General features: G+C 42.1%; 1 protein-coding gene across 1 annotated transcript in view; it reads left to right on the top strand.

Annotated features, from left to right (window-relative positions):
- Window positions 1-22,473, top strand: part of cog6 (component of oligomeric golgi complex 6) — a 177,854-nt gene that overhangs the window by 148,456 nt on the left and 6,925 nt on the right. Inside the window, exons 12-17 of the mRNA XM_072477070.1 lie at window positions 5,071-5,162; window positions 6,992-7,109; window positions 10,570-10,701; window positions 15,647-15,814; window positions 20,374-20,481; window positions 20,581-20,634. Of these exons, the coding sequence (XP_072333171.1) occupies window positions 5,071-5,162; window positions 6,992-7,109; window positions 10,570-10,701; window positions 15,647-15,814; window positions 20,374-20,481; window positions 20,581-20,634 (672 nt within the window). The remainder of the gene's footprint in view (window positions 1-5,070; window positions 5,163-6,991; window positions 7,110-10,569; window positions 10,702-15,646; window positions 15,815-20,373; window positions 20,482-20,580; window positions 20,635-22,473) is intronic.

Raw genomic sequence — 22,473 nt, forward strand, 5'->3', positions numbered from 1 at the left:
CCTTTGTCTTTGCACCATGAGAAAAAATGTTGATGAAAGGTCATCGAAATGAATCATTAATTCTTGTTTTTCACTCCATTGATGCTGTCAGACATGTTGAATATTTCTAGTATTTTCTAGAATTTTCTAGTAGAAAATGGAAAATAATTTTAATTTTCTTTTTATCTATTGATTTGTTGTAAAGATATTCTGACATGTCAATTTCATTGTATTCATTCTTTCCTAAAAAAAAAATGTACGTCAGTGAAAATGCGTTACTGTTTTGAAATGAATGAATCTATGACACTGAACATCTAAAGATAAAGTGACAAAATAGACAATGGGTGCGATTTTCTGGCCTCGCCCTCACTGGCATGATCCAGATTAGCATATTTAAATGAGCCTCATTTGAAAGAGCCTCATATGCTTGCACCTGCATCTGCTGGCACCTGGGAGACCGTGTAAGAGTGACATTTAGCACTGGTCCACACAAACTTGGAGAAAGCGTAACAGCAGCTGGGGGTGTCTCCCAGGCCATTGGGGAGCTCCAGGTATCAGTCATTGGGCAGGGTGGTATCCTAGCTCTCCTGCTCGCACCTGTGCACCTTGATACTGCTAGCCTGGCACCTTGATAGTGCCATGGTGCCCAGGTGCCAGGTTGCCTGTGCCAGGGATTGGGGCCCAGGGTACCATGTCCATAAGAAGTGGGGTGAGGGGCGGCACGAGGACCCCGGAAGAGGCAAGTTGGTGTAGGGGGGGTCAACAGCCCCCCAACAAGTGGGGCCGTTGAGGGGGGTGGGTCGAAAGATAGTCCGCGAGTCGTCTTGCTGAACTGGCAAAAAAAATTCTGTTCTTGATTCTGCTGGGTATATAAGCACTAATTTATAATTTACATTCTGAGGCCACAATGAAGTCTAAAGTAGATAGCAAAAGCTCATACTAATATCGGGTATGGGATATTTTTCTCAGTTTAACTGTTGAGTATATTTCCAATGCATCAATACTATAACTGAGCCATAAAAATCTACAGCCCAGAAAAGGCTCTTCAGCCCATCGTGTCTGCGCTGGTCAAAAACACCCACCTAAGTATTCTATTCACATTTTTCAGCACTTGAACATAGCTTTGTCTGCCTTAGCATCGCAAATGCACATCTAAATATTTCTTAAATGTTATTAGGGTCTCTGCCTCCACCATCCTTTCAGTAAGAAGTCTTACAACACCAGGTTAAAGTCCAACAGGTTTGTTTCAAATCACTAGCTTTCGGAGTATTCCAATATTCATTGGAGTTTAGGAGGTTGAGGGGAGATCTAATAGAAACTTACAAGATAATGAATGGCTTAGATAGGGTGGATGTAGGGAAGTTGTTTCCATTAACAGGGGAGACTAGGACCCGGGGGCACAGCCTTAGAATAAAAGGGGGAGTCACTTTAGAACAGAGATGAGGAGAAATTTCTTCAACCAGAGAGTGGTGGGTCTGTGGAATTCATTGCCACAGAGGGCGGTGGAGGCCGGGACGTTGAGTGTCCTTAAGACAGAAGTTGATAAATTCTTGATTTCTCGAGGAATTAAGGGCTATGGAGAGAGAGCGGGTAAATGGAGTTGAAATCAGCCATGATTGAATGGTGGAGTGGACTCGATGGGCCGAATGAACTTACTTCCACTCCTATGTCTTATGGTCTTATGGAGCACTGCTCCTTCCTCAGGTGAATGAAGAGGTAGGTTCCAGAAACATATATATAAACAAAGTCAAAGATGCAAGACAATGCTTTTGCAGGTAATTAAATCTTTACAGATCCAGAGAGAGGGGTAATCCCAGGTTAAAGAGGTGTGAATTGTCTCAAACCAGGACCAACTGTCTCAATCCTACCAACTGTCCTGTTTTGAGACAATTCACAATTCTTTAACCTGTGATTACCCCTCTCTCTGGATCTGTAAAGATCCACATCATGGCTACCATCCTTTCAGGCATTGAGTTCAAGACTCCCACGACCCTCTGGCTGAAAATGTTTTCCTCCACATCCCCTCTAAACCTCATGTCACTTACCTTAAATCTATGTCCCCTGGTTATTGATTCCTCCACCAAGGGGAAAAGCTTCTTCCTGTCTACACTATCTACGCCCCTCATGATTTTATACATCTCTTATCATGTTCCCCCCTCAGTCTCCTCTGCTCCAAAGAAATCAACCCCAGTCTATCCAATCTCTCTTAATAGCTATAACTCTCTAGCCCAGACAACATTTGGTAAATCTCCTCTGTACCCTTTCCAGTGCGATCACATCTCTCCTATAATCATAGAATTTACAGTGCAGAAGGAGGCCATTCAGCCCACCAAGTCTGCACCGGCCCGTACCTCACCTAAGCCTACGCCTCCACCCCATCCCCGTAACCCAACCTAACATTTTTGGACACAAAGGGCAATTTATCATGGACAATTTATCATAGGCAATCCACCTAACCTGTACATCTTTGGACTGTGGGAGGAAATCGGAACACCCGGAGGAAACCCACGCAGACATGGGGAGAACGTGCAGACTCCACACAGACAGTGACCCAAGCCGGGAATTGAACCTGGGACCCTGGAGCTGTGAAGCAACTGTGCTAACCATTGTGCTGTCGTGCTGCCCAGTGTGGCTTATAGAGCTGCACACAATATTCTAGCTGTGGCCGAACCAATGTTTTATACAGATCCAGCATAACCTACCTGCTCTTGAATTCTATGCCTCAGGTAATGAAAACAAGTATACTGTCATGAGAATGTCGCTTTAAGAAATGGTTAGCTGCTCATGTTACTGCAGTGATGTCAGAGTGTGGGTGGAGCTGAGCTCTGGTTCTGCTTTATAGTTTCATTTTGAGAAAAGCTTGGGTGTGTCTGTGTCTTTTGGTTTCGTTTTTCAGTGTGTTGCAGCTGAAGTCAGCAAAGCAGCTGTATTGTTGAGCCCTCTGCCATGAAGGACTATCTCGTAATCATTTGGTGAATTCAGAATTCTAAATGTTTTCAGTATTAAATGTAAACCCTGATGTGCTTCTGTTTAAAGGTTTGATAAGTCTTTTGGGTGTAAAAGGACAGCATACAGGTTACTTAGTGTTGCATTCTTTGGGGGGTGTATTTGATTTACTGGTTGCTAAGATGTTCACTGTTTGTTTTAGAAAGATTAACTTGAGTTCATAGAATAAACATTGTTTTGCTTTAAAAAAGAACTTTTCCCTTTCTGAAGTACCACACTTATGGAGTGGGCCGTGTGCTCCCCATACCACAATCTATTAAAAGTTGTGGGTCAGGTGAACTCCATGATACACTTTGTGATTCTCTAATTCCTGACACATAACAATACCATATGTCGTCTTAACCACTGTATCCACCTGCCCTGCTGCCTTAAGGGACCAGTGTACATGCACACCAAGGTTCCTCTGATCCTTGGTGCATCCCATGGTCCTGCCGTTTATTATACATTCCATTTCCTTGTTTGTCATGCCCAAGTGCATCACCTCACACTTATTCGGATTGAATTCCATTTGCCAATAATCGGACCATCTGACCAGCCCGTCTATATCCTCCCATAATCAAAGACTATCCTCCTCAATATTTACCACCCACCAATTTTTGTATCACCTATGAACTTATTGATTAACCCTCCTACATTCATTAACCAAACTGTTGATACACAAACTCAGGATCTTCCGTTTATTAGACAGGCATTTTAAGCAACTCAGTTACAATGCCATCTGACCTACATTCATGTCTAAATCATTTAAAAAAAAATTTAGAGTATCAAATTCATTTTTTCCAATTGAGAGGCAATTTAGCATGGCCAATCCACCTACCATGCACAGCTTTTGGGTTGTGGGGACGAAACCCACGCAAACACGGGGAGAATGCAAACTCTACACGGACAGTGACCCAGAGCCGGGATCAAACCTGGGACCTCGGTGCCGTGAGGCAACCGTGCTAATCACTTGCGCCACCGCGCTGCCCTGTCTAAATCATTTATATAAACCACAAACAGCAAGGGGCCCCAACAAGGGCTGGTTTAGCACAGTGGGCTAAACAGCTGGCTTGTAATGCAGAACAAGGCCAGCAGCGCGGGTTCAATTCCCGTACCAGCCTCCCCGAACAGGCGCCGGAATGTGGCAACTAGGGGCTTTTCTCAGTAACTTCATTGAAGCCTATTTGTGACAATAAGCAGTTATTATTATTACACTGATCCTTGCGGGACCCCACTGGACATAGGCTTCCAATCAGAAAAACACACCTCGATCATCACCCTCTTCTTCCTGCCACTCAGCCAATTCTGGATCTAAGTTTCCAAATTTCCTTGGGTCCCATGAGCTCTTACCTTCGCTATCAGTCTCCCATGTGGGATCTTCTCAAAAGCCTTACTGAAGGAATCCTTGAGCTATGCTTGACAACGTAACCACCCATCTCTATACCTTATTGCTACCTCTACCTGATTCATAACCACTATTATCACTCCCTTTCCTTAGCAGGCACACTCTTAAGCTACCCTTCTTATCCTGGTTTGATCCTATCTCCAAGTTTCTTTCTTGATGCCTCTATTTCTATCTTGCCAACAACTATGTATGGCTCAGGTCATACTAAAATGGCATCAGTCTTTACCCACAGCACTGTGACCTGACTGGGTGGTTCTCCCTTTCTCCACCTTTAACACTGTTGAATATTTGATCCTCCATTGTGTCTCTTCTCTGTAATCCACTTCAGAGACATTGCATTATCTTAGCTCTACCTGTACCCATCAGGATGTACTCGTTGCTCTGCCTCCTCTAGCTTCATGAGCAGAAAATGTCTCTTGGTAGCTTCCCTGTTTGAAATAAATATGCACATACTAAATGAAGTGTAAATATTTCAGTTCTATTATCAGTATTTTGTATTATCACATGTAAAACAAAGAATTATGTGAGACCCCTCTTTTACCTTTAATGTTTTGTTATTCATATCTGAGTGTTTAAAGAAAAATCATGGGGTTCATTCCACAATCCTGGGTTCGCCCTTGGTTAGAGTAACTGTTTCATTAAGTTAGTTACAGAAACCTGATGCAATATTTATTCGGTGTGTTTGTCTGATGCTGTTTTAGGTGCGTATTGAACAGGTTATAGTAGCAGAACCAGGTGCAGTTCTGCTGTACAAACTCTCCAATCTACTCAAATTTTATCACCACACCATCAGGTAAGCAAGAAAACAAGATATCCTATTTAGTTACCAATTCAAAGAAGGTTTAAAAAGCAGTCAAATTAACTGCAAATCTGGAACATAAGTTTAATAGTCAAAGTCAGCATCAGAATACAGCAAGTAGTTAAGGCAGGTGGAACGTTGGCCTTGATTGGAAAGGGGTTGGAATATAAAAGTAGGGAAGTCTTGCTGTAACTGAACAGGGCATTGATGACACTATACCTGGAGTACAGTGTGCAGTTTTGGTTTCTTGCATCGGGAGTGATATACTTGCTTTGGAAGCAGATCAGAGAAGATTCAGTAGGCTGATTACTGGAGTGTCTTATGGGGAAAGGCTGAGCAGATTAGGCTGGAATTCTCCCCAAAATGTCTAAGTATCATTTTGGGCGGGAAAACCGATGAGAATCCTGCCGGCTGTTGCAGCGCTATTCCAACCGCAAAGCACTCATGTTTAGAATTTTTTTGGACTGGGGACGAAATGATGCCGGCAAGACAAGCTCCTCAGAGATCAGGGCGGCATTTTAAAGGGTGTCCGATCTCAAAGTTAAGTTTAAGGTCCAAGGACATTGCGATCCCCTCCCCCCGCAGTCATGGGCAACACCCTCAACCCAGGGGGGCAACCTCCTCACCCCTTCCTCATCACTAAATGTCCGGGTCAACCCCCCCCCCCCCTTCCAAACGTAGACATAAGGGCGACACTCCCTCTATCCATCCTCCACGGTATTGGGACATCGGGGCAACGCCAAGTGAATGATACCCCGCTATGAGGTCGCCTAAGGTACCACCCCCTTCAGGGACTGCATTGCTTGCCAGTGCCACCCTGGCAATACCAGTCTGGCAGTGCGGACACTACCAGGTTGGTGCTGTTAGGTGCCAGGGCAGAACTGAACCATTTCCCCAACCACCGGAGGGCTACAATGGCCTCCGAGTCCCCCGGCATGGCCATCACAACTGGTTTCCGTTTTTGAAGGGGCATATTTTCAGAATAATGAGTTTTCCATTTAGGATGAAAGTGAGATAGAGACCGTAATCCATCGACCGTTTGCTGGCGGTGGGATTCTCTGGTGCCGCTGACCGCAACCCCCCCCCCCCCCCCCCCAATGGGTTTCACTGCGATGTGGGCTGGCTTCAGTAGGAATTCCCATTAATAGCAGCGATAACAGAGAATCCTGCCGCCAGCGAATGAAGCACCCCCCTTCCACCGCCGAGAAACACACCACTGGGTGGCCAGAAAATCCCGCCCAGAATATATCTTCTCCCGAGGGTCATGATTCTTTGGAACTCTCTACTCCAGCAAGCTGTGGAGGCTGGGTCATTGAAAATATTCAAAGCTGGCATAGACAGTTCCTTGATCTGAATGGGAGTCGTGGGTTATGACAAACAGGCAATAAAATTATACCAAGATCAAAACAGCCATGATCTTACTAACTGGTGGAGTGGGCGTGTGAAGCCATATGATCTATGCCTGTCCTCCTTCTTATGTTCTTAAGTAACTGAGCAAAATGTGATTTAAAGCTGGGACTTTTCATGTCTCTATGGCCCTTAGACTTAATCTTCTGAGCTGTTACTCTTTGTGCAAGCCTAGACAATATATGTCATCTATCCAATTATAGTGGCATCACAGTGATTGCAGCGATGTGATCGAGTGTGGCTGAGGTGCCATTGGAGTGCTCCTACTGCCGTCCTACCCCGAGCTGTGTTATCAGTATCAACTAGGAATCTTTCCTAATTGCATGGGATCACATCATGGTGCATTTACCCATTAATTCATGGATAATATTCAACCAAAACTTGCAGTCCTGATTACTTTCCTTTCCTTTCCACAGTGGAATTGTTGGAAACTGTGCAGCCACACTGCTGACCACAATCGAAGAAATGCATGTCCTCAGCAAGAAAATGTTCTTCAATAGCCTCGGTCTTCATGCCAGTAAATTAATGGATAAGGTGAATTGTAGAACTAACATCAATCTTTGCAGTTACCTTCAGTAGATCCTCTTCCAGTATAAATCAACTGATGGCAAAAGAAAATAACTAGCTGTGTGCGGCTTTGGAATTATACTCCGCTTCTTGCATTCTTTTCAGTTCTATTGCCAAAATACACATTTTTGTAAGGGAGCAGATGGAAGATTAGAAGGGATAGTTTAAGGAATTTAGCTCTAATCTTAACTTTACATGTAATATACTCAATCAAGATTTTCGAAAAGGTCTGAAGTTCATTTTGGATAATGTCCATTTTCCATTCAAACTTTTTAAAATCTCTGAAATGAACAAGTCCTAATGTTTTAATGTCACATTCTTGACCACACCTTTTACTCATAGTAATAATGTGTAATATATCCAAAATCCTCTGATCCGGCATGGGCTGTCCTCCTTTCTGCATTCTATAATTATTAAAATTATCCAGCAAATTAGCTACATTCTGTAAAATTGTGATTATTGAGTGTTAACTAAGAAAATTATTTCTTAATTACTGTATGTAAATGAAAACATACGTTAGGATAAAGGAGCATTTTTGTTTACTCAAACAAGTAAAAATTTTTAAAGGGTCAGAGCAATTGTGACTGCTTTGTTTAGAAATTTCACTTAAAAAGTGATTTTTAAGCATACTTCCACCCCCATACATCACCTGTATCTGCCCCTGTGTCAGTTCTGCTGCTTACATCTGATCCATGCTTTTGTTACTTCTGAACTGAGCTATTAGAAAGCTCTGCTGACAAACCATCCACATTGCACCCTTTGTAAACTTGAGCTCATCTAAAACTTTGCTGCCCCTATCATTACTTACGTCAAATCCCCATCCTGTTCACCTGTCACCCTCGAGCACACTGGTCCAGTAGTACGCTGATTTAGAAATTATGATTCTTGTTTTCGAATCCCTCCATGGCTTTGAACTCTCCATCTTTGTAAATTTTTAAGAGACTGCTTCTTGTGTGTGGCCTGTTTGTCCCCGATGTGATTAGCTCTGCCCTGCTGTGTGGCCACAGTGAATCATGGAAAATAGGAGCAGGAGGAGGGCATTCAGCCCTTCAAGCCTGCTCCGCCATTCATTATGATCACAGTTGATTATCCAATTCAATAGCCTGTTCCCTCCTTCCCCCCCATACCCTTTGATCCCTTTCACCTCGAGTTATATCTAACTCCTTGAAAACATACAATGTTTTGGCCTCAACTCCTTTCTGTGGTAGCAAATTCTACAATGTGTACAACTCCCTGAGACCTCTGCTCCTCCAATTCTGGCCTGCTGTACATCCGCTCAACCATTATTTAAGGAACTCAAAAATGGACTGAGGAGAGCTAGAAGGGGGCATGAAAAAGCCCTGGTAGGAAAGATTAGGGAAAACTCAAGGCGTTCTACACTTATGTGAGAAATAAGAGGATGATCAGTGTGAGAGTAGGGCCGATCAGGGATAGTGGAGGGACCTTGTGCCTAGAGTCTGAGGAGATGGGGAGGCCCTAAATGAATACTTTGCTTCAGTATTCACTAGAGAGAGGGACCTTGTTGCCCATGAGAACAGTGTGAACCAGGTTACTAGACTCAAACAGGTTGATATTAAGAAGGAGGATGTGCTGGAAATTTTGAAAAGCATCAGGATAGATAAGTCCCCTGGGCCTGACGGGATATACCCAAGGTTACTACGGGAAGTGAGGGAGGAGATTGCTGCGCCATTGGCGATGATCTTTGCGTCCTCACTCTCCACTGGAGTAGTACCGGATGATTGGAGGGAGGCAAATGTTGTTCCCCTATTCAAGAAAGGAAATAGGGAAATCCCTGGGAATTATAGTCCCATCAGTCTTATGTCTGTGGTGAGCAAAATATTGCAAAGGATTCTGAGTGATAGGATTTATGATTATTTAGAAAAACATAGTTTGATTAAAGATAGTCAGATTGGCTTTGTGAGGGGCAGGTCATGCCTCACATGCCTCATTGAATTCTTTGAGGATGTGACGAGACACATTGATGAAGGTCGGGCAGTGGATGTGGTGTATATGGATTTCAGTAAGGCATTTGATAAGGTTCCCCATGGTAGGCTCATTCAGAAAGTTAGGGGGCATGGGATACAGGGAAATTTGGCTGTCTGGATACAGAATTGGCTGGCCGAAAGAAGACAGCGAGTGGTAGTGGATGGAAAGTATTCCGCCTGGAGGTCGGTGACCAGTGGTGTCCCACAGGGATATGTTCTGGGACCTCTGCTCTCTGTGGTTTTTATAAATGACTTGGATGAGGAAGTGGAAGGGTGGGTTAGTAAGTTTGCCGATGACACGAAGGTTGGTGGAGTTGTAGATAGTGTTGAGGGGTGTTGCAGGTTACAACAGGACATTGACAGGATGCAGAGCTGGGCTGAGAAGTGGCAGATGGAGTTCAACCTTGATAAATGTGAAGTGATTCATTTTGGAAGGTCGAATTTGAATGCTGAAAGGCAGGATTCTTGGAAGTGTGAAAGAACAGTGGGATCTTGTGGTCCACGTACATAGATCTCTCAAAGTTGCCACCCAGGTTGATAGGGTTGTTAAGAAGGCGTATGGTGTGTTGGCTTTCATTAACAGGGGGATTGAGTTTTAGAGCCGCGAGGTTTTGCTGCAGCTTTATAAAACTCTAGTTAGACCACACTTGGAATATTGTGTCCAATTCTGGTCGCCTCATTATAGGAAGGATGTGGATGCTTTGGAGAGGGTACAGAGGAGATTTACCAGGATGCTGCCTGGAGTGGAAGGCATGTCTTATGAAAAAAAGTTGAGGGAGCTAGCGCTTTTCTCACTGGAGCGAAGAAGGCAGAGAGGTAACTTGATAGAAGTGTACAAGGTGATGAGAGGCATGGATAGAGTGGATAGCCAGAGACTTTTCCCCAGGGTGGAAATGGCTGTCACGAGGGGACATCATTTTAAGGTGATTGGAGGAAGGTCTAGGGGAGATGTCAGAGGTAGGTTTTTTACACAGAGTGGTGGGTGTGTGGAATGCACTGCCAGAGAGGTGGTGGAGTCAGAGTCATTTGGGACATTTAAGCGACTCTTAGACAGGCACATGGACAGCAGGAAATTGAAGGGGTGTAGGTTAGGTTGATCTTAGATTAGGATAAATGGTCGGCACAACATCGTGGGCTGAAGGGCCTGTACTGTGCTGTACTGTTCTATGTTCTATTATTCGCGATGACTTCAGCAACTGAGGCTCTAAGTTCTGGAATTTCCTCATCAACCTACCACCTCTATACTTCTCGCTCCTACTTTTAGACATTCTTACCTCTTTGACAAAATTGTTCTAATATCCAAATGCCAAAATTGTATTCAAAATCCTCCTGCGAAGTGAGTTAAGCATCTTATTACATTAAAGGTGTTATGTGAATGCATATTGTTGTTGTTATAGTGGCCATTAAGGAAGAAACTAATGCTTGAATTTCAATTCACATAGGTTGAACTCCCTCCTCCTGACCTAGGACCTACTACTGCACTGAATCACACTTTGTCTCTGTTGCGTGAAGTTCTTTCCTGCCATGACTCCTCAGTTGTGCCGTTAGATGCACGGCAAGCTGATTTTGTCCAGGTAAATTGATACTTACCAAAAATGTAGTCAAAAGCTTTGAAATTCTTCAAATGTATCAATTTTCCCCAGTAATATGTACGCAGAAATACTGCTCTTGAATTGGCAAGAGCTTCGTTTTGAATACGTTGATATCCGTTCATAATTTTCAGCACATTAGTCTCATACACTTCACTCTTATTTGCTCTTTAAAGAGGTTTCTACCTCTCTAATCCAGGATGTCCAACAGCCCAGCCAACTGTTCTGATTTCACTTATTTTTCATTCATGTTTTGAATTTGAGTGAATTTCATGGAGGTTTTGAAGAACTATTATTTGTTTAATTCGTGGATAATAGCTTTCAATAGCAGCATCAAGATTAGTCGGTATCTGCAACTTGCGGAGTGGGGATGCACTCAATGAGCCATGAAGATGATGAGCCTCACCATTCCCATTTTAAACCTTGGGTCATCAGGAATGGAAATCCAAGCACCGGATTTCTGTCTCTTAATGGAGTGCGACCTGGGTCGCAAAACACTGAATTTAGTTTTTCAGCAAAGTAAAAAACAATTTCTCTCTGTCTTCCCAACCACACACCATTTTCGTGCAGCCTTCACGTGGGTTGGGAGGACCTTGAGTGCTAGACCCACAAGCAGCTCTCCAGAGGCTGAGGTCCCCATTGTGATGACCACAGAAAAGTTATAAGTTCTCCTGCATACAGTTTTCGTGTGATAGTGTGGGCTTTGGAAGCCCTTAAAAAGCACCACCTTGGAGAGTTTGTGACCACTGGGGGAAGCCTGCTGAGGGGTCGGGAACATTCTGAAAAGTAAGTGTAAAATGTTTTGATCCCTTCAAATATCATGAGATGCTGTTTTGTAATTGTAAAATAAATGAGTTTTTAATTTAGTGATTCATCATAAAAATCTGTCCTCCAAAGGTAAGTTGACCCTTGTATTGATCACTATTGTCTCAGTGTTGACAGGCATTACAGGCATGTAATTTTTCAGTGCAGGAAATGCGATAATGAATTTTTGTAAAATGTAAAATAAATACTGTCAGCCTCTATTGCCATGTCTTGTGGTGTGATTTCTATTGACTGACAGCTCTGCCTGTTTAAAAAAGCTGCCTTTGAAAGTTAAAAAAAATCTCCACACTTGTTCCTCTCTATTGATTGACAGGAACTTTCAATTTTGGTAAACATTCGACACCATTCTGTTCTGTTCTGTCAGTTTTGAGCAACATAGCTGGAAACCTATGGGCCTAATCCTCCCATGCTGTCGATCTTCCGGATTCAATGTCATAGAGGAGGTTCATCTTCCAGTCTCAGAGTGTTCCTGGAGTTCCATATTCTTTCTTCAATGGCAAGTCAGTGAAATAGGCAACCGTTTAAATAATGCACCCAGATATGTTGGTGAGAAGCACGCAATCAAGCCCATCCCGTCAGAGAAGGCGGCGCAAAACCCCAAGACGAATAATTAATTATGCTCTGGACAGGAGATATGGCTCAAGATGGGGCAGAGATAAGAATGAATGACCATTGTTTGGGATATTGTAAATGGCAGACCCTGGAATTTAGTTTTAGCCACATGGCTGCAGGATTAACACTTCTGGGCTCCAGATCAACATGATACAATAAAGTTGACAATGGTCATTCATTCTTATTTCTGCCCCATCCTGAACTCAAATGTTCTCCTTTGTTCAATATGGCACTGGGAGACCAACAGTCTAAAGATCGGATATTCTTCAAATACTGGCTCATCCTTAAACAATCACAGTCACTAGCAACACCTTGAGGTTAGCATTGACCAGAAACTGAACTGGACTAGCCATACAAGAACAGGCCAGGGACCTAAATCCATTGGGGAGTAACTCACCTCCGGACTCTCCAAAGTCTGTCAACCATCTACAAGGCACAAGTCAAGAATGAAATAATGAAATGGAATACTCTTCATTTGCCTAGATGAGTGCATTCAAGAAGCTCGACACCATCCAGGACAAAGCAACCCACTTGATTAGCTCCCCATCCATAAATATTCACTCCTCTACCACCGACAAACAGTGACAGCAATGTGTACCGTCTCCGCTTGCCTGGATGAGTGCAGCTTCAACAACACTCAAAAAGCTCAACACCATCCAGGACAAAGCAACCTGCTTGATTGCTCCCCCTTCCACAAACATTCAAACCCTCCACCACCGATGAATAGTGGCAGCCGTGTGGACCACCTACAAGATGCACTGCAGAAACCTGCCAAGGCTCCTTAGACAGCACCTTACAAACCCACAACCACTACCATCTAAACAGACAAGTGAACATATACACAGGAATGCCACCACCTGCAAGTTCCCGTCCAAGTCACTGACTTGGAAATATATCGCCTTTCCTTCACTGTTGCTGGGTCAAAATTCCTCCCTAACGGCACTGTGGGTGCACTGACATCACAGGGACTGCAGTGGTTAAAGAAGGCAGCCCACCATCACCTTCTCAAGGACAATTAAGCGTGGGCAATAAATGCTGATCTAGCCAGTGACACCCACATCCCATAAATGCGTTCTTAAGTAACATGTTCAAACTTCACAAATGGCTGCGAAGTTCCCTCTTCCAATTCATGTTAAATAAATATTGGCCACAGAATTGAATACTGTCCACTGTTTAAATTGCAGCTAGCTTGTTAAGGATGTCTTGTTAGCCCTCAACAACGGCTAGCAGACTGGACCAGAACCATAATATTTTTAGGCTTTTACGGGGATGCAGAAAGATCAATTAATTCCAGAAATTATAATATAAGAAATAGGGCTGGTTATTTAAACTTTTAAACTTCAACCCCAACAATAACAGATTACATGTAGTTCCTTAACCCTAACACACACATTCCGATTAAACAGCACTTTAAGTGAATTTACAGCTCTCATTCCACTTACATCGGCAGGCAAAGATGATACTTGTATTTATGAAGCAATTTTCTGCTGTTCGTCAAGTTTCTTTAGAACCCTTTTTGAAAGCCTGTCTCTGGGATTGTTTTTCATGACCTCTCTCGGCTTTTCAAATCCTTCTCCTATTCAAAATAGGACTCTTTCGCTATCACTCTCTGAGCTCTCCCCAGCTCCTTAAACAAAGGTTCTCTCCTGGGATGCCCAGACTTGAACCCATCAGTGTTATATCGGCTTTTTGATTTCCCACTCCCGTTTATACAAAAGACCAAAGCCACGCTATTGATATGCAACTAACCTCCCATTGATGGACAAGGAGGCCATCAGACTCTAATGAGCTAATGGCTGGTCAGACAGGAATGTCCCGAATGACAATGGATCTCCAGTGAATCACCCTTGCTGAACAGCGGCATCCCGTGTACTCCCACTAACGTGTTTAAGTCTGAATGGGACAATGTAACTCAGGCCAGGCGTGGGCGTATCCCTCTGCTCCGTGCTAACAGTTTTTTCCCCTCAGTCTGGACCCATTTCCCTAATATCTTCCTCTCATAACAAACATAACAGGTTTTGTGGTCACTTGCACAAAGTATGATCTTACAGCCCATATTATCCAATATCCTCATGCTTGTACTGAGCATGACAAAGGTATATAGGGGGCATGAAGGTGGCATGGGGTGTAAGTAGAGCAGATGGACGTGGCATGGACGACCTGAGGGGGGAATGGAAGTGGGTGGATGGGTGAGGGCGAAGAGGGATGAGATTTAGAGGATCTATAAACGTTGGGAGCTGGGCTGTTGTTTTTATGAAAAGAGGCAGATCTTTTAAATGACCCCTCCATACCCACACTCCTCATGCATTACACTGTAGTTCTCAAAATTTACTGCAACCCTGACCCCTGTGTGAAAAGACAAGTCATGGGCAAAGTAACACATGGGTTGGGTGTGCCTTTCATAAGATTTCAGGTTTTTTCAAGCCCATAGGAAACTCCAGCCCAAGGTTCCAAGTTTTCATCTTGTTGCAAGCAATAAAGGTTTAGTTAATCAAGCATTACATTACCACCAATTTAAATTCACTTCTCTATGGTTCAGCAGTTTAACTTTTACGACTAGTATTTTTATCATTTGCTGACTGTTTAAGACCTGAGAGAGTTTATTTTCTACTCGCTGCTGTGTGCAATTCCAAATTTAAAGGTTGAACTAAATCAAAGTTGCAAAATGAAATGTGAAAGCTGTGGAGTTGAATCATAGCAGACAAGCAGTTTTAAAGTCTGCTTTTTGTTTAATTCTTTTAACAGTTTCACAAGGTTTTTTTTTACTGGGCCACCAGTAATTTCGAAAGGGTGGGCTGCTGTTCTACTCCCGGATCTCCTCCAATATCTAACTACTTCTTTGATAGCAGACATAATGATTCAGGAGGCACAATGGTTAGCACTGCTGCCTCACAGCGCCAGGGACCCGGGTTCAATTCCGGCCTTGGGTGAGTGTATGGAGTTTGTACGTTCTCCCCATGTCTGCGTGGGTTTCCTTCGGGTGCTCCGGTTTCCTCCCACAGTCCAAAGATGTGCAGGTTAGGTGGATTGGCCATGCTAAATTGCCCCCTAGTGTCCAGGGATGTGCAAGTTGGGTTACGGGTATGGGGTGGAGTGGATCGGTTCAAACCCATGGGCCAAATGGCCTCCTTTTGCACTGTAGGGATTCTATGATTCTCTATGATTCTGCTTCACTCACTTGCATTGCTTCTCAATGGAAATGTAAGGACTCAATCAGCCTCCACTCAGTGCCTCTCATAACTACCATGGCTAAGATTTTAAAAATCAAGGCAAAGTTTACAGGCACAAAACTGTTCTGGAGGGCACGTTGCTTGCAAAAAAAAAAGGGCAACCAACAAATGAATGGTTACAAAATAATTTAGGAGACAATCTGGTGCATTAAAAGAAGACAGGAATAGTGACAAGTCAACTCTGAAAACTTTATGATGATGTAGAACAGCATTTAGGCTGTTTATCTATTAATGTGTTAAAGTATTTTACTTTCTGCAATCAGGTACTTTCCTGCATAATGGACCCACTATTACAGTTGTGCACTGTGTCTGCAAGTAACCTTGACACCGCAGACATGGCAACCTACATGGTAAACTCTCTATACATGATGAAGACAACTTTGTCCCTCTTTGAATTTACTGATAAGCGGCTTGAAATGCTTCAATTTCAGGTATGTCTCTCAGTGCTCTGAAAGGTAACTGTAATTAGGGGAGATTTTAGTTCTGCTAGAGTTGTCATTTTAGGCTAAACCTATATTAGAGAATTGCATTTAAAGTTGCAGGCAACAATGTAGTAGGCCTGCAGAACATTACACTCAAAGCGTCAGGCAATAACTATTCTTTCTTTCTTGGATGCTTGTTAATTAACCTGATTTGCATGTCATGCCTTTTCTGCCTATATATCATATTTCCATGATTCATGTTTTTCATTTTAATGCAGAAGGCCCTGTGGAATTCCACCTGTTATTTATTTGCAACCATATTTCCCTACACCATTGCAATTTTCAGCTGAGATAAATACTTCACCAAAAATCACACATTTTACCTCCTTTGAGACTTTGGTGTGCAACTATGTTTTGGAAATCTACTAATACAATCAAAAGTTTCAGGCTTTTAAAACCTGTCGTACTTTTACAAAGCCATTCAGGGTTCCTCTTAGCATCAAAACCGAAGATGCAATTGATTTTGATTTTTAGGCACGCTGCTGGTCAACCTTCATCTGGTGTGGAAGAGACTCTTGTAATTTTGAGGTCCTGACTTCATTTGAATTTTGGGGATGACCTATGGGGCACCCAAAAGCCCCATGGATTGGGCCAGGAAAGCCTTTCAGCAAGGGAGTTGGTGGAGAAATCGAGTTGGTGGAGAAATCACAATTGTGAAGAATTGGTGTCTCAGAGTGTTAGGGACTGAGATTACTTTTCTCCCCCTCCTCTCAACATAGAACGTAGAACATACAGTGCAGAAGGAGGCCATTCGGCCCATCGGGTCTGCACCGACCCACTTAAACCCTCACCTCCACCCTATCCCCGTAACCCAATAACCCCTCTTAATCGTTTTGGTCACTGAGGGCAATTTATCATGGCCAATCCACCTAACCTGCACTTCTTTGGACTGTGGGAGGAAACCGGAGCACCCGGAGGAAACCCACGTAGGCACGGGGAGAACGTGCAGACTCCGCACAGACAGTGACTCAGCGGGGAATCGAACCTGGGACCCTGACGCTGTGAAGCCACAGTGCTATCCATTTGTGCTACTGTGTTGCCCTCTCGAGTGTATTATTTACAGAAAATGATAATGTGCTTAGTTATCCCCCAACTGACGTTATCCCCCAACTGACTAGTTTTGCATTTTTAATGATTTACTCATTCAACTGCACCCCTGGTCCCAGCGATACTTTTATTCCACATAAGGTTGTGCATTTCCACTTATTTTATGTATTAGCAAATTTTTCTTTGATATTTTTACCAGGTCTTCAATACTATCCTCACAATCTGACGGTTTGTTATTCCAAAGCATTACACTTATCAATTATTTTTGCCTTGCCATAATTAAATTGAAATGTTTGGCTTTGGTAGACACCCAGAAATAGCATCCACACATTTCCTCTTTTTGCACTTTGTAATTGTACCGAGCTCAAAGGTATTCTGATAGAAAGGGAGACTTAAGATAATAAGAAATAGGAACTGGAGACGGCCCATCAAGCCTGCTCCACCATTCAATAAGATCATGGCTGAACTGATTGTGGCTTTAACTCCACTTTTCTGCTTGTACTCCATAACTCTTGACTTATTGTAAATTAAAAATCTGTCTAATTGTAAATTAAAAATCTGTCTAACTCAACCCTGAATATATTCAAATGACCCAGCCTCCACTGCTCCATGTGGAAGAGAATTCCAAAGAGGAATGACATTCTGAGAGAAGAAATTCCCTTCATCTCCATCCTAAGTGAGAGACCTCTTATTCTAAAACTAGTCCCTACCTCCAGCTTCCTCCACTCGAGGAAACAACCTCTCAGTATCGACCCTGTCATGTTCCCTCAAAATCCTATTTGTTTTAATAAGGTAACCTCATTCTTCTAAACGCCACTGAGCATAGGCCCAACCTGCTCGACCTTCTCTCATAAGACAATTGTGCCAGGAATCAGCCCAGTGTACCTTCTCTGAACTGTTTCCAATGTAAGTGTATCCTTCCTTAAGTAAGGAGACCAAAACTATGCACAGGACACCAGATGCAGTCTCACCAATGCCCCATACAGTTGTAGGACTGCACTACTTTTCCTAATTACCTAATCCCTACTTTTCCTAATTACTTGTAGTACCTCCATGCTAACATTTTGTAATTTATATACAAGGACACCCAGATCCCTCTGTACTGCAGCATTCTGTAGTTTCTCTACATTTAAATGACATTCTGCTTTTCTATTCTTCCTGCCAAAGTAGACATCCTCAAATTTCCTACATGATACTCCATCTACCATTCTTTTGCCCACCCACCTAACCTACCGATATTCCTTTGCAGATCCTTTTCACAACTTGTATCTATTCACAATTTGGTTTACTGCCTATCTTTGTACCCTCGGCAAATTTAGCTATAATACATTCAATTCCTTCATCCAAGTCATTAATATAGATCATTAATAGTTGAGCCCCAGCACTAATCTATGTGGGGCTCCACTAGTTACAGCTTGCCAACCTGAAGATGCCTCATTTATGCTGACTCTTATTTCCTGTTAGTCAGCCAATCATCTATCCATGCGAATATATCATCCTTGACATAATGAGCAGTGTCTTCTGCAGTAGTGTTTTATGTGACACCTTTTGGTAATCCAAATAAAGTACATCTATTTGTTTGTCTTTATCCATCATGTGGTAGCCACTTTATCCATCATGCATGTTACGCTCTCAGAGAACTTTAATATATTTGTCACATATGACTTCACTTCCATAAAACTATGTTGACTCTGATTGTATAATGATTTTCTAAATGTCCTACAATTACCTCCATTATAATGTATTCTGGCATGTTCCCAATAACAGATGTTAGACTTACTAGACAAATAGTTTTCTGCTTTCGGTCTCTCTCCTTTCTTGATTAGTGGTGTTACATTTGTGGCTTTCCAATCCGCTGGGACCCATCCTGAATCTAATGAAGTTTGGAAATTAAAACCAATGCAGCCATTATCTCGGCATCCACTTCTTTTAATACCTTACGATGCAGGCCATCACATCCAGGGGACTTGTCAGCCTAGGTTTTCCTAGTACTTTTTCTCTCGTGAATATGATTGTTTCTTTCTTCCTTTTGCTTTTCAACTATTCTTGGGGATGCTTTTTATGTCCTCTATTGTGAAGACAGATACAAACTGCTTGTTCAAAGTCTCTGCCCCTTGCCTTGTTTCCCATTATTAATTCCTCAGTCTCATCTGAATAAGGAACCAATTCCCACATCCATTGCGGAAGCTTTTACCATCTGTTTTAAATGTTTTTGATAGTTTTCTCTGACACTCCAATTTCTTACTCGTTATTATTTATAATCATCCTTTGCTGGTTTCTAAAACTGTCCCAGTCTTTTGGACTACCATTAATCTTTGCAACATCGCACATCCTTTATTTCAATTTGACTTAACTTCCTTAGTTAGCCATGGATGGTACATACTTCTTATAGGGTCTTTCTTTATTAATGGAATATATCTTTGTTGAGTAATATGAAACATCTTTTTAAATATCTGCCAAATTTTATCTATCAGCTTACCTTTTAACTTATTTTCCCAGCCCACAACAGCCAACTCTGTATTTACCTTTAATTAAGTTTAAGACACTAGTTTCAAACCCAGATTTCTCACCCCCAAACTGAATGTGATATTGTTCTGTCATGCTGTGATCACTCCTACCTACAGGATCCTTTACTATGAGATCATTAATCATTTCTCATTACACATTACCAGGCCTTAATAAGCCTGTTCCTTGGTCGGCTCAAGACTTTAATTTCTATTGCACTTTTCACAATCACAGAGGATCCCAAAATGCACTACAAGTATTTAAGTTCATTTGAGGTGTAGTCGTTCTTGTAATGTAGGAAATGGCAGCCAATTGGCTGGACAGCTGGTTTGTGATGTAGAGCAAGGCCAACAGCATGGGTTCAAATCCCGTACCGGCTGAGGTTACTCATGAAGGTCCTGCCTTTTCAACCTTGCCCATCGCCTGAGGTGTGGTGATCCTCAGATTAAATCACCACCAGCCAGCTCTCTCTTCCAAAGGGGAAAGCAGTTTATGATCATCTGGGACTATGGCAACTTTACTTACTTTAAGTAGGATAACTCCTAATTGGTAGAAACTGTACTTATTTTAATTGAGTATCCATTTCAGAAGAAATAAATATGTTAAATCTGTTTTCTCATCTGAATCATCTGACTAATTTATGTCACAAATACAATCAGAGTGTGCCTTAAAGTGCTGGGTTAGCTGAGGAGGCTCCAAAAATCTGCTACGAACTTGAGTGTTGCTCACACTTTATAGTTCAGCTCAGGACATTCTCTGCTATTGAATGGAGCTGTTTGGAGGGCATGCATGGACGGCTCCCATAACATGATCTGAAAAGTATTTAACTGATATGATCATGGAATGCAAGTTTGATCGCATCTTGGCAATCCATATGCTTTATTCTTAATACTCTGTAGAGGAGATTCAGGCCCCTGTTAAAAATGTGTTTACGTGTTTTTCATTTCTTTCTGCAGATTGAAGCTCACTTAGATACTTTAATAAATGAACAGGCTTCGTTTGTATTAACCAGGGCAGGATTGAGTTACATTTACAACAGTGTACAACAACACAAACCAGAGCAGGTAAATACCTGTGTACGCAGTTGGCTACTCCAATTCATGCCAGACCAGGACATCTGTACATGTCACATTTCAAAACTTTCATTTTGTTCCATGTGCTAGGGTCCTTTATCCAATCTTCCTAACATGGATGGCGGGTCACTGAAAGCTGCCATGGTAAGTGTGAAGTTCAAAACAAAATTGTTATTGTTGATGAGCAATAGAATAGTGCAATCCATCAGGCAGAAGTTACAGAAGTCTGCAGACCCGTAATCTTGACTTATAAACAGCTTCTTCCCCACAGTTACCAGACTCATCAACGACTCGCCTTCGGAATGATCTGTTCCCTATAAGACACTATTCACGACGCTCTATGCTACTCTTGCTTATGTCATATTTGCTTTGTCACTTTGCCCTTGTTCCATACTGTAACTGATTATTTATTTGTAGATGTACTGTGTACTTTTTTGCATTCACTGTAACTATCTACTATTTCTTCCTCTCTACTGTGTATGTTTCCTTGCCTGCAGAAACATACTTTTCATGTACTTCGTTACATGGGACAGTAAATAAATCAAAATCAACGTTCTACAGCACATGTTCATCGCAGAGATGTATTTGCATCATATTTTGCAAGGCAACTATAATCTGTCTCAACTCAAATCTCTATCCATTCTCACCCTGGAATTCATTTCTTTTTTTGTTGTGCAGGTTAGCGATATTATTTTGTTGAAGATTGCGAACTAAAGGTTGATGCGCTATATCATATTCCATGCTTTGCTAAAGTATGAATTATACTTGTTAAAAGAATTTGACTTTAGAATGAATGGAGTGATAAAAGATTGTTCAGCTCATCGAGCCCATTCCTTCGGCAAACAATGTACAAGCTGCAGCTTCATGACTCTTTTCTTCGTTCTTCCCTGTTAAATTTTCTATGCAGTAGTTTTGCAGAATTCCTATTGGGTTCCTAAGGTAAATGAGTGAAGCTCCAGAATATTCAATCACAATTCAATCTTTTCACGACTGCGCTCCTCCTCCATCTTTTCACCAGCAACACAGGATCGCAACATTATTTTTGTGAAAATGTTTTTTTAAATAATAACTTTTAGACTAAAAGGATGATTGAAACTAAGTTCAGTTAACCCGAAAGGGAAGAAATAACCATATCTTTTAAACCAATGTGCAGAATACTACTGTTTTCTATGTTTCAGAACATAGCAAAAGTACATTTAATTTGGCTTATGTTTCATGTCACTTCGTAAAACAAGCAAAATAACATCTCAAGGAAGTAAATATTATTAATCATTGTCTTGACAGTTTTTAAGTTTAATAGTTTGAATACTTAGGTACAAGTTTATTGAAATCAATTTTTAAGTATTAATGTAAGCCCTACATTTTTTAATTAATAAACATTTTAGTGGAATTTTCACAATAGATTACTACAGGTAATAAATAAAGAATTTATATTTACATAAACCTTTCACACCTCAGGACATCCCAAAATGCTGTACAGCCAATTAGCTATCATGCAGTGTAACCAGTGTTCCAATGTAAAGAGATATGGAAGCCAATGTACAGCAAGGTCCGACAAACACTAGGGGATTAATTGTCAGATAACCTGCCTTAGGAATGGTGTTGAGAGATAAGTATTGGTCCAATTCCTCTGCTGTTCAGTGGATAATGCCGTGGAACCTTTTACATTTACCAGGGAGGGCAGATGGGGCCAGAGTTTAATGTCTCATCTGAAAAAAGGCATCTATGATAGTGCAGTGCACTCTCAAACTTGCACTGAAAAATGTGTTTGGTGTGGATTTTCGAACTCCAATCTTCTGACTGCGAGGCAAGATTTCCACCACTGAGCCAAGTCTGAGGTTTAGTGGGTCCAAAGATTTGGTGCAGGACCATAAGACCATAAGAATTAGGCCACTCGGCTCATCGAGTCTGCTCCGCCATTCAATCATGGCTGATATTTTTCTCATCCCCATTCTCCTGCCTTCTCCCCATAATCCCTGATCC

This window comes from Scyliorhinus torazame, chromosome 15 (genome assembly GCF_047496885.1).
Source record: "Scyliorhinus torazame isolate Kashiwa2021f chromosome 15, sScyTor2.1, whole genome shotgun sequence".
NCBI lineage: Eukaryota > Metazoa > Chordata > Chondrichthyes > Carcharhiniformes > Scyliorhinidae > Scyliorhinus > Scyliorhinus torazame.